Source organism: Alexandromys fortis, unplaced genomic scaffold (genome assembly GCF_014885135.2).
Source record: "Alexandromys fortis isolate MF-2015 unplaced genomic scaffold, M_Fortis_MF-2015_v1.1 scaffold_207, whole genome shotgun sequence".
Taxonomy (NCBI): domain Eukaryota; kingdom Metazoa; phylum Chordata; class Mammalia; order Rodentia; family Cricetidae; genus Alexandromys; species Alexandromys fortis.
The window spans coordinates 180,097-195,247 of record NW_026068106.1 but is presented as its reverse complement, the minus strand read 5'-3'; the positions used below and the strand labels follow the sequence as shown (position 1 = coordinate 195,247).

The following is a 15,151-nucleotide window of genomic DNA, read 5'->3' as shown; positions in this document are numbered from 1 at the left end:
TCTTAACCCTGCTTTCATTGTGTCCCATAAATTTGGGTATGTTATATGGGCAATTTCATTGAATTTTAGGAAGTCTTTAATTTTCCCTTTATTTATTCCTTTACCCATTGATGGTTCAGCCAAGTCCTACTGCTAAATCTTACAGTTTTTTCTCAGTGTAAGAATTTAATACTGGTGATTAATCTCTTACTGGTGATGTTGTCTAGGTCACTGTATATTACAGAAACATACCCTTCATCATGATTTGTAATCCGCAGGCTATAACTTTGCTCTGAACATGCTGTACTCATGAAACACTTGTGCATGCAGTTCCTGGATCTGTTGAAGTCATTCCTCTCGTACTGCCTCACTGAGTTGATCTTCTTTGTGAAGTGTCACTTAAAACCTTAGTACGCAATGCAGACAAAGACCTGGTTCTTAGTAGCACACGGTTTTAAGAGCTACGTGGACCTGGGTAAGTTCTACACCATATCTTTAGTTCACTTAATTGTAAAGGACATGCATATGCAACAATTCAGTAGCATTGCTATAAAGTAGAGTGCATGCGAAGTCTGCTAATATTGTGATCTAAAAGCAAAGGTCTGCCATTTCCACACTTTTAAGAGGATTTTTGACCAATACATTTTGTACAAGATAATGTTACTTGTTGAGTTCACTCTCATGAACTATCATAGGGAGGAATCAGAAGAGAGACTTGTCATATCATTAGTTATAAAAAATCTGATAGTGCTGATTTAAATATCTTTACTTTAAGTTTTAAGTTTTGCATATGCATATACTTTATGTTGAGTATATTCCCCTCATACCTCCATTCCCTTCTTCTCTATTTTCTCCTTTATTTTTTTTGTTACATTGGGCATTTTATTCCTACCTATATGTCATATATCCCTATATGATTTTGTGTTTATATTTAATCAAGGCACCATAAGTAAGTGAGAGAAGATATGAGACATTTGTCCATATGAGATTGTGTTAGCTCACTTAAAATGATTATCTCCAGTTGAATTCATTCTCAAGTGAAAGACATGACTGTGTTCATCTTTATGGGTAAAAAAATTGCTTATATACTTTTCTATCTTTATGTGTGCAAACAGAAGATACAGCACATTTTTAAACCATTACTCTGTTGTTAGAAATCTAAGTTGATTCTATAATGTAGCTATTGTGAGGAATGCTGCAGTAAACATTGTCATGTGTCTCTGTGATGTGGAGTTGATTTGGAGGGTTTTTTGGGGGGGTCGGGGGGAGTAAACCTGTTGTGAAATCTTTGAGATTCCTTCATACAGACTTCCATAGAGGCTGAACTAGTTTGCATTCCAACTAGCAGTGTAAAGCATCCAACTAAGGAATAAGTGGCATCTGGGACACCTTTTATTTTATCTGAATCTGTTTGAAGCTGCCGTCAATACAGCCAGCCAGCAGAAGAGCATAACACTCCAACAGGTAGAAGTTCTACATATGTTTTACATCTGCCATTTCCCTTGGGGACTCATTGTGTGGATGATAGAATAAACCTTTTTGCTTTTCCCAAGTAAAGCAACCTACAGAAGCAATTGTGGACTCGGGGGAGGAGGGCTGTTTTTAGCTGTCCAAACACCTCTCTTAGGCTGTTTTGATTGCTAGTCTCTGATCTTTCTTCCACTGTTCAGTATCTTCATGTGAGATCTGGGATCCTGTAAAATCACATAACTGTGTGTCCCACTTGCCCACACACTTCCTCATCAGTGTCTCTCGTCTGTGCCCTTCTTCCTTCCTCATTCCCCTTGTGGTTTTTCTCTCTGTTCTACTTTTTTATCCCATTATGTGTGCCATTCTCCTGTTCTCTGATTCGGGAAAACATTACTTTCAGCATATATTTCATAGTGTACATGATGAGTGCATACTTGTTTTTTCAGTGACCTTTACTACAGAATTTAATAAATTAATCTAATGCAAAAAAAGGAAAAGCAAAAGGATGACAATTTATTTAAAAAGTAATGATGAAATACTCATATAAAATAAGCTTGGATTTATGTCAAATACATCTAATCTGCAATAAGTCATGCAGTATTCATTTTTAAATACATGGCACATTAAACATATTTTTGTTTAAGACATAAGATAGAGTTCAAATTCCTTATTTTTGTATTTTATATTCAAATGACTTTTCCTTATCAATTTCATTTTAGACTTTGTAATAAATCAGATGATAATTTCTGTAAATTTAAATTTACATATCATAATATTTCCTTGATGGTTTTTTGTATCTTATGTCACCAATGTTCTCCACGCCCCATTTTGCCCCATTTTAATATGTTTTAATATCTATAAGGATAAGATTTAAAGTTTTCCTATTCTTTAATATTTTATCAAAGTTGAATCACTGTCCAGAGGAAAAATACTTTCATGATTTGTCTACTCAGATAACCTGCAATTATCAAACACTCATATACATAGAGATACACAAACACAGCATTAGCTATAATAAGTGAAAACAAAACTAGACATCTACTTTTAAAGCTTTAGTTAAATAAAATATACCGCTTTAAAATGGGCATCTATACCACATGTCCTCCTTCTAAGGCTTAGAGATCACTGATGTAGGTGAAATAATTATAAAAACCAGGAGCATTGGGTGCCTACAAGAATATTTTTTTTTCAGAATACAGCAGAGTGATTGTAGATATGAAATTACAATGAGTGTAACAGACTGCACAGTCCTAGGTATTAGCAGCAAATCCAAGCCAGACAAAATCCCAGTATGGACACAGAAAGTGGGCACAAAAGCCCATCCATTGTTGAGGCGCTGTTGGCCAGTGATGGCTGCTGAAAAGGCACAGTCAGTTTTCTTTAAGGATGTGATCTCTGATCCAAGAATGGCAACACAAATCATATTTTATGAAATTAAATACAAACAAGCAAAACGAAAATATGGGAGAAGTTGGGGAAGGATGTAAATGTGATCAAAATACAGTGCATGAAATTCTCAAAAAACTAATAAAAAAATCTGTGATCTATTTTGAAAACTTTCAAAGAACATAGATAATTCACACAGAACAATAAGAAAAGTATAATCAGGTAATTAAAACAACAGATAAAATATTGAGCAAAGACTAAACAAAAGACAGTACCTAATATCTGCTAAAACATTAAATGTACTCAGTGTTATTATTGGCAGGATAAATATAAGTTAAAATTTTAATGATACATTATTATGTACAACAAAAGATAATAACAAAAGCTTTAAAGCAGCAAGTACAAATAGAAGGTGAGGACAAGACTCATGAATGGCTCTTTTTAAAAGCATGAATTTATTAAAAATTGAACTACTCTGGAAAATCATTTAAATTTCCTAAAGAAAAACACAAGTATTTCTATAGCCCAATAGTTCCTGTCTAAGGTAGACAGTACAGCTCTAAAACGGGAATATAGTTTATTCCAAAACATATATGGATAGCATGTTCATAAACACTATTGTTAAAATCCTAACTGAAATATATCAAAGTCTGTGAATAATAAAAAGGATACATATATATGATAGATAGATTGTGGACATCTGCACAACTATTAACAAGCACAAACTTCCTCATATGTACCATGAATGATTCACAGAAGCTTAACAGTAGGTGTAGAAACTAGCACTGAAATATTTTATATATTTATGTCAGCAGCAGAAAGCTTATATTGACCAGCACAACCTATAGCCATGAAAATCAAGATGCTGTTTTATTTGGGGGCTATAGATTAAGTGAGGAGTGAGCGACCTACATGGGTACTGGAAAGACTCAACGTGTGCATTGATTGCTGTAGAGGTAATGCGTTTGTACACATACACACAAAGTGATCATCTGGACCCCTGAGATTTGGTTGCATTCCAGTAATCTGTTGACTACGGCAGGGGTTAACCTAGTCACCGAGGAAAAGAAGATCAAATGTGAAAAGTAGGCAGTTGGTTTACTTCATTCTTACTGGTTGTTGAGCCAAGGCAAGGAAGAGCCTGTTCTTCATTAACATTCACTAGGAAAGGTCATGGTCTAACAATTCCTGGATGAGAAAACTGTTCCAAAGGCTGACCACAGGGCAAACTTTTCCCACATCCTTGATCTTTCCTCCCACTAAATATTAACTTTTAATAGTTCGTGTGAACCATCTGTCCAAGCTGAAAGTTTGGAAAATAAGTTTATATAACCAGTTTCTCAAGACTGGGGTATTATTATTTATTTTTTTAAGAGTATTGACTGAAAATTGCATGTTTGGAGTAAAATAAATGTGTTCAAAAGGAACTGCTGAGTTTTTTTTTTCTCCTTTGTCTCTGTTTTATCTGAGTTCAGACAACTAACTGGCATCTCAGATAAAAGGTCAACATGGTTTTGAGGTTTGAAAGATGTGTTCAATGCAGAATCTCACAACACACCCTGGATGTTCAGCCTTGGCTACTCTGTGGGTTTCATTATGTCCCAGTGATTCTGTGAACAAGGCTCAGTCCTGAGACCATTTCCTCCTCCACGCCTCATTCCATCATGCTCTCTGATCACCTCTTTAGGTCAGCATCCTTGCTGATGTCAGGCTTCGCTTGCTGCAGAAAGCTCAAACTTTTGTCTGCCACTTTCCACTCCTTCACTCTGCCCTTTGACGCCTGATTTTCAGTTGTGTTGACAAGCACAGCCCAAGGACCAGAATCTGCAATTCCTTATACTCATACCTAGACTAACAGCAATCCTTGGGTTCCAGTTTCATCCTAAAATCCTTAGTGCACCGCTGATGCTTGCATATCAAATAGTATATTCCTGTTTGAACTTACTCATTTCAAGTGCTAGTTGAGCTTTAACCAACTTACTGTCTTGTACTTTCAATTCTCTAAGGAACATTAGCGTGAATGGAGGCGTTCTGCCTGTACACAACGCTAAAGCCAAAGTGGACGTTGGGGTATGAGATGTTTTTCATAGTAGATTTTCTTCTTTCAGGCCAGTTACCCTAATCTTTGCTAATCTAAACTTCTGGGTATGAGCTAAATATACTAAAGTAAGCATAATCCTAAGAGAAACTAGTCACTTTTAAGATGTCAGGGTAAGTGTATTTGTGGTTTATGTCTGTTTTTCACAGATTTATCCCATAGTGTTCAATCCCTTATGCATGTTGCATAAAACAATAATTTTCATCCATTTGTGACAGATTTCTTTGTATCTGAAATGCTTACCTGAACATTCATGCATACATGTGCTTCCGTTAATCACTATGTGAGAATATATGTTTCCCAACACCATCTCATTGTTAATTAAAGACAATTTATAGAATATGATATGCCTTCTCGTTTGAGTTACGAGACAAAGTAGCAGATTGTTACAGTCTGTGCTCAAAATCTGCCCATATGGGTTAGATGTCAGTTAAAGATTTCGGTTGTTTCTTTTGATTCAGTCTGCTCCTTTTGTTTAAGTACATGTGTTTGCAGTTTTCAGTAGACCGTCATTACAGTGAAGTTGTGGTGATTTTTTTTTTTCTGTCCCTTTTGTTTAGTGTTCTGGACACCAGGCTCTACCTCCAGTCTGTCTCTGTGGGCTGAGTGCAACAGCAGTTACAATCTAGACACTAGTACATTCTGACAATAGACTATCAGGCGACTATAAAAGAGATACCTGTTAAGTACTAATTGATTTAAGGAGTAAAGAGCTATTGTGTATATTATCAGGTTAATTATTACAGGTATGAGTAGAAAAGCACAGGATGGGCGAACAGTCACTAGCGTCAGACTGTCAGATGGGAAGCGGAGTAAAGGGGCATACATGGGCAAAGGAATAATAGAAGGAAGGAAAATATGGGGTGGACATCTGGAGATTTGTGGTAATGACAAAATAAAGAGAGGAGAGAAAGGTGTGTATGAGATGTCACACATCCAGTCTGTCTTTAGGCCTTGGAGGATGTAACACTAAGATGAATGGGCATGGGAAAGGGGAAACATGGAAAAGGAAGGAAGGAAGAGAAGAGGAAAGAAAAGAAAAGGAGAACCAGAGTTAGAGTGAGAATAGGAGTAAGAGTGGAACAGTAAGATGTTAGAGTGCTAGGTACTGGCTGACCTACTGTTCTATTCAGATAAGAAACCGCTGTTTGCAGTGGAGCTGGTTGGCACTAACAGATAATAAAATGGCTGGCCTCTTCTTAGCATTGTGTTGCATTGTCTCACTGGCCTGGTCTGAGTATCTTCTGAGCTAATTGTTATAGGCCTTCCGTTTGTCTTGTGGGTCCCCAGGTCTTCTTATGTGTACATGGTTGATTATGAGGATGTATTGCACTTTGGAGTAAGCAGAGATTAAGGGAGTGGGGTGGAAGAAAAGGCAGGAAAAGATTAGATTTTTTTGATTTTATTTTTTATGGCATTGCTCAATTAAGCATGCTTTTGGTGGACATGGGGCATCTGAGAGCAATGACTGAACAACGGCGTGACTGTGGAATAAATTCTCTTCTTTACCACTTCATTATTCAAATATTGTTTAAGCTGCTTTTCAAAAATAGAAATTCCTATAAAAGACAAATAGTATGTTTTCAGAAATAAATGTAATAGGTTGTAAGAAAAAAGTGTCATCACACTCTTAAAACAGGTATGCATCATATCTTAGAATTAATTCACTGTATCAGATCAGAGTACAGATCCATTAATAACTGATTTAAGGCACAAAGACCATTATCCTTAGCAAAGTGACAGACTTGTACAGAATATCTTTAAATTACACACACACACATTAGTAGTAGCAGGATCGCCTCCCTCCTGCGTAGTCTTCCAAACAAGGTATGACTGATAAACTCATCTTGTGCTCTGCTACTGAAGTTGTCTCTTGACTTTTTCCTTTTACAATTAAGCACCTCTGGGATTAATTTAACAAATGAATACGACATGGGATAATCTCTTCAGTTTGTTGATTAGCAACCCAAATCCCATCTGCTACCTTAATTACCTATTAACACAGAGTTGACCATATTCAGAGTCTGGGAGTGAAGAAGTTTACATGTTTGACTCCATATCATTCAAATCAGTTGTGTATTATTTTTTTTGAGTCGTCTCTTACACGAAGATATAACATTAAGATTTTTTTCCTCGGGTCTAATTAAAAAAAAAAAAAAAACAAGCAATGCGTATAAAGTGGTTCAAGAGTGGTTCAAGGTTTCTGAGAAAATACTGTTCCAAACCATGAGAATAATCTAAAACTCTTTTATATATCTTTCCAGGAATGATGGTGAAATACTTCTTTTTATTTGCTGCTGCTGTGGCTGCTACTGTCTTTGTTCCTGTTCTGGCTCTGGGTACCAGAGTATGTGAAGATTGTATATTACAGAACTATATTTTAGATAAGGTTACCAAACAACCCGTTGACGAAATGTTGATGATATATATATATATATATATATATATATATATATATTGCTATGAGAAGGTTTCTTCAGTTATTCACCTATTTCACATAATATGAAGCTAGAAAATGTTCTTTTTTTTAATAGATCAAAAATGGAACCAAAGAATAGAAGGACTAAGAAAAAAGTCATATTTACATGACTAGAGTCTTAAAGTTCGGCCTTCATTTTCACTCCTTGGGCCCAAGTCTATGTTCTTTCTCAAAAATAATAAAAAGAAAAAGTGAATATAGAAAGCCAGGCAGCAAAGAAAAAGTAAAAGAGAAGGAGGGATGGAGGAAGAAAAATGATGGAAGCATAGATAAGAACTTCTTTGCAATTTACCCACCTTTCCAAGACTAACTAGAAGAAAATAAACTAAGAAGAACTGTTTTTGTCACTTTTTCTCCCAGATAATCATGTCTTCAACTGAGCTTTTATCATTTGTGATTCTGAGAATGCTACACATCAAAATTAAAAATGAAACTGAAAAGTACAATTACAAAGATGTGTGAGAGACTCAGCAATGGAATATGATGTCTGGATCTGATGGCTTATAAAAATAATACTTCTGTGCTAGTGATATAGCTCAGTGATAGAATATTTACCTCTATGTGTAACGTCCAGAGTTCAACCACAGAACTACAAAAGGATAGCAACTATGCTCACCCCCACAGTGACACACTTCCTCCAACAAGGCCATACCTACTATAATAAAGCCACACTTCCTAATAGTGCCACTAAGTATGGGCTTATGGGAGTCAGTGATGTTCAAACTACTACAGAGAGTTGATTGCCATAAAAGTAAATGAAACAAAATATCAGGAAAATAGACATTGCTTTATTCATTTATTATAGAGGTTTTAAATGTTTGGAGATGTCCCAAAAGAGGCAAATGCTATATGTTTCATTGAAATAAACGGATCAAGGGAATATGGAATATTTCAATGATATTTGTGGATTCTTGTGAGTCTCAAGGCCTTTCTTTGGTGTAGACCATAGCTGATTGCAATGAGAGAGGAACATATTTTGTAATCTGGTTCCTGAGAAAGGAGGTTGTGTCTGCATTACACAGAAATGTCTTCTCTTGACCCAAATGACAATTCTGGATTCTGACCATTCCTAAATTCATCTCAATAGTCCTGTGGTAACCAAGAAAGAAACATAGTACTCAAATTATACAGCATTATTTTTAAAACTGATAAAAGTTTCTGTAGTATGTGTGTTATAAACCACACATATAAAAAGATACCCTTTATGACTACTTATACTAATATAGGCTCTTTGGAAAACATTTTTCTTTATTATTTAATTAGAAAATAAAAGGTATAACTTTTTGTTAAAAAAAGAGTAAAGCATTCTAAGCTGCAAATTGAGTGAATTTCACTTATACTTTTTAATTCATGTGCTTGCAGACACTGTTGATCTTACATATAAGCAAAACGATATAGAGCCGGAAAGTGAAAAGAACACTTAGCCACACTCTCAAAATACACTCTCCGTTTTGGTTCTTACACATACGCTCACTTTGACAATGGTGGAAGTGCACGTGGTTCATCTGGGGAGTATAGGTTCTGCTTTTAGTTGCTGTATGGAGAATGAGCTAAGGCAGATAGTCAGTGAACAAGTAGTGTCAAACCACAGCCAATAACAAGAACTTCTATAAGACTTGAAGTGTAAAAAAATCTCTAAGAACAGCATAGCTTTGTACTGTTTTCAAGACGAGAACTTAGAAATCCCTGAAACATGCCTATTAATAGTTCCTGAACTCTGAACATTATTGTTTATTCATTGTAAGTTCTAATTGATGTGATACTAACTAATGATTTTCTGTTAGCACCACAAACGTCATAGAGCTCTCTATAATAAACTGATCACGGAATCACAAACCGATCCCCAAGAAGAAATTGTCAATGCGCACAATGCTTTCAGGAGGAAAGTGTCTCCACCTGCCAAGAACATGCTGAAGATGGTTAGTCCAAAGTACATCATCACCGGGGATGGCAGAGACACTGACGGTGCTCACTACATTGTTATATATAGTCCTGTGAACTGTGACCATGCCAAATGCTTGATCATTGCAGCAAATCTATGACGCAACAGGAGGAGAAACTGAGTTGAAGCAAATATAAATAACTTCTCCAGAGTCATCCTTGCTACAGGATAGAGCCAAAATCTGAGTCAGCCCACCTGCACTCCTGGGCACCTTCAGATATGTGACATTTATTTTAGAATTGGGATGTCCAAATTCAAAGCTAGTTGACCCCCCCCCCCTCACACACACACACACACTAGTTAAACAAACACTGGGAAAAAAAATCTACTAGCGAATTTTACTGAACTCCATGCAAATTTAGGAGCCTGGCTTTGCAGTGCAAAATCTGTTGGGTTCTATGACAAGAGAACTTTAGGGACCTTGTCCAGTATCCTTGGACCCAGGACATTCAAGAATAAAGTTCAGATAGAGTGCAGGCCCTGGAAAAGCAATCCTTCACCTGTGGTTCATAAATCAGATTTCCTCGTATCAGATATTTACATTATGATTCAGAACAGTACCAAATTACAGTTATGAAGTAGTATAACACAATAATTTTATGTTTGGGGGTCATCACAGCAAGAGGAACAGTGTTAAAGGGCGACAGCCTTAGGAAGGTTGAAAACTGCTGTCCTAGAAGCTGACCCTGATCGACAGTACCCTCTTGTAAATGATGGAGGGTGAGCAACAGGAGACGGGAGCTGTGGGTTTTGAAAATTCATCTCTGGACCACTTTAAAAATTAACAGTATTACTTGAGAAACAACACGATTTTAAAAAGATCAGTAGGTATTCATGTTGGTTTAACATTCAAAACGGCATTTGTTACTGCTAATAAATGTTCTTCAGCCAATCACATGTGAGTTCAAATCTACTGTGCTTCAGAAAAGGGAGTCTTATAATTTCTTAAACTACTTTATTAAGTTTCCACCTACAGTTGAGTACATTTTAAAGAGTCTCAAATATAATCTATCTTATTCCAATTCCTTATTGTAAAAGGGTTATCCATCCTCCAAGAGACCTTGATCTTAGTTATTTTAAGTTATCCAAATTCTTTTCTCCCAAAATGAAAAAAAATAACTACAGCTAAGAAGGCCTCTGGATTGAGAAGTCTTATTGCAAAAAAAGTTATTTTTTTGATCTTCTCAAGTTTCTCAGTTAGACACAGACATGAAAAAGTAATCTTTCTTACTTGAAGTATGGGAAGTCCTGTTTTGAGCTAAGTCAATCTAAAAAGTAATTCTATGAAGGAGCCACTAGATGGTAGTATATGTACACAGTTAATCATTCCCCGAACTTGAAGCAGATTGGCCTCTACTCTGAAGAGGGTTTGCAATAATGCTAATGTTGTTCCCTACATTGCTATAAAGTCCAGGGACCTTGGTTTATTAATAAAAATCTGCTCATCACAGCAAACCCAAACACAGAAGCAGAAGAAACTGAGTTTAAAAAATTGTAGATGTCCTTACATTTTTAGAGGATTTAACTCAAAAGTCTGTGGTTAAAACACTCTGTAATTGTGATTGACAGCGTGTCACAGGAGCAGACTATGAAAATGCTGGCAGTGAGATTTTCAGCATGTCACAGCTACTCCCACCCAGCTGTTTCTGAGCTGTATGTAATAAAATGTTTCAACTTAGTACATACTATCCTTATCCCACCGACATGAAGCGTTCCGAGCCCACGAGGTTAATTGACTCAAATTCTCTATCGTGTGATCCTTCAAAGCTGTAAAACTCTGTGCTTCCTCTTCCCTCACATATAGAGATAGCATTACCGCCTGATTTTAGCTGCTGCAGGGAAGAACAGGAATAACACAGTAATAGGTTCTAGTGACATCAACTGCTCCTTCGTTTTCCTCATAATTTGAGGCAGAGACAGGTAACTGCTTTGTTCACAGAGATAAATTTGTTTGCCGAGCACATACAATGAGACTCAGAATAGAACAGCTTTGGTGTAAGGATCATCACACTAAGTCGGCTGTATAAAACTTTGGTTATGGCTTAAACATCATCTTTACAGCAACTGAGACTCAAAGGGCTCAAAATGACATGCTTAGGGTTGTACTTGCTTGTTTCTCTGTTTTGTGATTAAAAACACTGACCCGAAGGAACACGTGGGGGAAAGAGGTTATCTGGCCTACAACACCAGATCACAACACGTCATTGAGAAAAGACAGGCCATGGAATGAAGCAGAGACCATAGAAGAAAGCCTCTTACTGGTTTACCTTTCATGGCTTCCCCAGCCTGCTTTCTGATGACACACAGGATCACATATTAGAAGTTATCCATTATTAATCAAGAAATGTTCCCCAATGACTTGCACAAGATGATGGAAGCACTCCCTCAGGTAAGGTTCCCTCTTTACAGGTGATTCTAGTTTGTCTCAAGTTGATACAGACTAACCAGACAACAGCAAAGTAGCTGACCAGTTATTGGGATAGCTTTTTAATTATTGATCTGCCTTTCTGAAATTATTCAGCCATACTCTAAGAAATGTGCTGTGCTCTGAATGTTATGATCTAACTATGAACTTGCGGTTTCCCAGGAATCTAAAAGGAAGTGCACATTTATCTCCTTTGTGTTCCTTCTAGAGTGTTTAATGCAAATGAAACTATGTGAGAGGTCAGTTTCTCCAAGAAATGGTGTCACAAGCCCTGTATTTTTAAAAGTTGGTGAATGCTAATTTCAGTTGGTTTCCGGACTTTGCTTTTCTTTCTTGCCTCATAGAGTTGGAGTCCCGCAGCTGCAGCAAATGCGAGAATCCTGGCGCGATACTGTGACACGTCAATGAGCGACCCACTTGAGAGAAGACTTAACAGTATGTATGTGTCTCTATTGCACAACTTGTATTAACCAGCGTTTCCAACCCTGGGAAACTCCTGAAGAATACACTTTAAAATGAGGAGGTTGGTTTTTATTGGACGACTCCTGAAGGTTCAGCCCACGATTTTTAGTTGGAGCAATTTGGGACTGAACTGAGACCAAATAACATGCTGGAGTTCCAATAGAGGAAGCTGCTCACCTCAATTGGAACCAAACACGATAAAACAGAAAGAATTAAGTTAGGAAGTATACAGTTGGCATGAACGCCTTGAAAGACCCAACCCTGCTGGGTAGGCTCCATGTCTCAAAGCTTCTACAACCTCACAAAACTACCTGCATCCAAAGAACAAGTCCTCAACACGCGAGACTTTGTCATGCATGTTAGACACAAACTACCTTTAAAAACATAAACAAAAATTTGAATGAAGAAAAGGCCCCCCAAAACCTCACAGATACAAGCAACTTGACAATGATAAGTTAACAGATTCACTCTACGCTGACACCTGTCCTTGACGGTGGATTGTAGCCTGATTTACCATATCATTCTTTATCATTTTTAACATGTGGGGGTCCTTGGGTTTAGAGTCTATGTTCTGATCAACAGGAGAAAGGAATGATGACCAGCACTGTTTAAGGATTGCATGCATCTGGATACCTAGGAGCTTTCCTTTCAATGTTATCTCGGTTGTTTATAACATCAGAATGGGGATTTCCTTGGCTTTGGAACAATAACACAGCTAAGTACTGAGTTATAGGCAACTGTCGAACTACCCAGAGGAACAATTTGGAGTGTTCAAAAGTGGACTTGGTTTTGTCATATAAATTAAATAATTATGATACAATTTTTAGTGCATTGTACAGAATTATATAAAACTGTATGCATTGCTTTCTTCCAAACTAACATTTAAAAGTACAACTTTATATCTAAAGATTATTGAAACTCTTATGCTAAGGTGTTGAGCAGTTGGTTGGCAATGGGGGGATCTTTTCTAGAGAAAGGCAGAATGTTTCTCAATACCATAACTCACCCAGAGAATGCATGACAACTGGATCTAATATCTTTTGAGATTGTGAGCCCTCTTTTTAACTGCTTGCAAAAGAGCTCATGCAGACTTTGCCCACCCTTCTTTGCCTGACAAGAGACAGAGATTTAGATATCTGTAGACTCTGTGTGGTGGTAGTAAATGCCTTTAATCCCAGCACTTAAGAAGCAGAAGCAGGCAGATCTCCGTGAGTTCGAGGCCAGCCTGACCTACAAAGGAGTTCTATGAAAGCCAGGATTGTTACACAGAGAATCCCTGTCTCAAACAAATCAAGACACACACACACACACACACACACACACACACACACACACACACAGAGAGAGAGAGAGAGAGAGAGAGACATAGACAGAGAGTGAGAACAGAGAGGCAGAGAGAGAGAGAGAGAGCAGTTATCATTTCAAAGGTTTCTCATCATCTATTACCAATTTTTCTTGAGCACCACATGCTCATGCAACAAAATGAAGATTTTTCAGAAGAGAAACAACTATAATTTTCAATTATAAATCGATGCCTAGATGATCATTAAAACATTTGTGAAAGAAAATGAGGGGGAAAATGTATTCTATTTTTAAAGATTATTATAGCTGGGTGTGGTGCTGCATGCTTTTAATCTCAGCACTCAAAAGGTAGAGGAAAGTGGATCTCTGTGAGTTCAAGGCCAGCCTGGTCTACCAAGTGAACTCTGGGACAGCCAGAACTACACAGAGAAACCCTGTTTCCCAAAACTCAGAAATATAGAGAGAAAAAAAGAAAAAATAAAACAACATTATACAGTCATTTCCTTCTTTTTCAGATACATTTTGTGGAGAAAATATGCACTTGGGACTTTACCCCTACTCCTGGTCAAAAGTAGTTGAAATGTGGTACAATGAATCCAAATACTTCACATATGGAGAATGGCCATCTTCAGACGATGACTTTGAAACAAGTCATTACACTCAGGTAATCTATAACCTTTCAGATACAACCATAAGTGGATATACATGTGGGTCAAAGATAAGTACTGGTTCTCCTCTCAGGCTCAGGAAAATGACCCTTGAAATCCGAACAATACAATTGCCTGAACGTGACCAGATATATGAAAACACCACTTACTGTGCCATTGCAGGCAGAGGAAATTCCATGTGGTCCCACCTCTTAGGTAACAAGTGCTGGCTGATCTTTGGTTGCTGAGAAAAAGACAGTGTCAACCCTATACATGTCTACATATGAGCCATGCCAAATGAACTCAGTAGATTGAATATACAATGGGTACATATCTAGATATTTATGTAACAATAATGATTATTAAAGAATATGTAACAGGGGCTGGAGAGGTGGCTCAGTGGTTAAGAGCATTGCCTGATCCCACTCCCAATTCCCAGCAACCACATGGTGGCTCGCAACCATCTGTAATGAGGTCCGGTGGCCTCTTCTGGCCTGCAGACATACAGACAGATAGACTATTGTATACATAATAAATAAATATTTTTTAAAAAAGAATATGTAACAATAATTGTTATTAAAGAAGGAATGAGGGGTTCATGAAGGAACTTGAAGTGGGGGCAGAAATGATTTAGATATGGATCTCATGTCTGATGTTTGCAGTACACATATTTTTGTTTATTTTTTATGATTTAATAAAACTAAATGGCAAGCACTACAACTGTAAGTGGACAACATGCTTGCCAGAGTCTTTATATGGATTCTGGAAATCGGAACTCTGGGCTTCATGTAGAAAAGGCATATGTTTTGTCTACTGAACAATTTCCCAACTCAGTTAACTTAGCTTTTTTGTTTGTTTGCTCATTTTTTTGGGGGGGGATTTGGTCTGGTTTGGGTTTCGGTTTTTGGAGACAGGGTTTGTGTGTGTGTGTGTGTGTGTGTGTGTGTGTGTGTGTGTGTGT

General features: G+C 37.2%; 1 protein-coding gene across 1 annotated transcript in view; it reads left to right on the top strand.

Annotated features, from left to right (window-relative positions):
* Positions 1-396: 396 nt before the first annotated feature.
* Crisp1 (cysteine rich secretory protein 1) overlaps positions 397-15,151 on the top strand; it is a 31,762-nt gene continuing 17,007 nt past the window's right edge. The window contains exons 1-6 of the mRNA XM_050124061.1: positions 397-454; positions 5,680-5,817; positions 7,198-7,280; positions 9,197-9,331; positions 12,124-12,214; positions 14,059-14,207. Of these exons, the coding sequence (XP_049980018.1) occupies positions 397-454; positions 5,680-5,817; positions 7,198-7,280; positions 9,197-9,331; positions 12,124-12,214; positions 14,059-14,207 (654 nt within the window). The remainder of the gene's footprint in view (positions 455-5,679; positions 5,818-7,197; positions 7,281-9,196; positions 9,332-12,123; positions 12,215-14,058; positions 14,208-15,151) is intronic.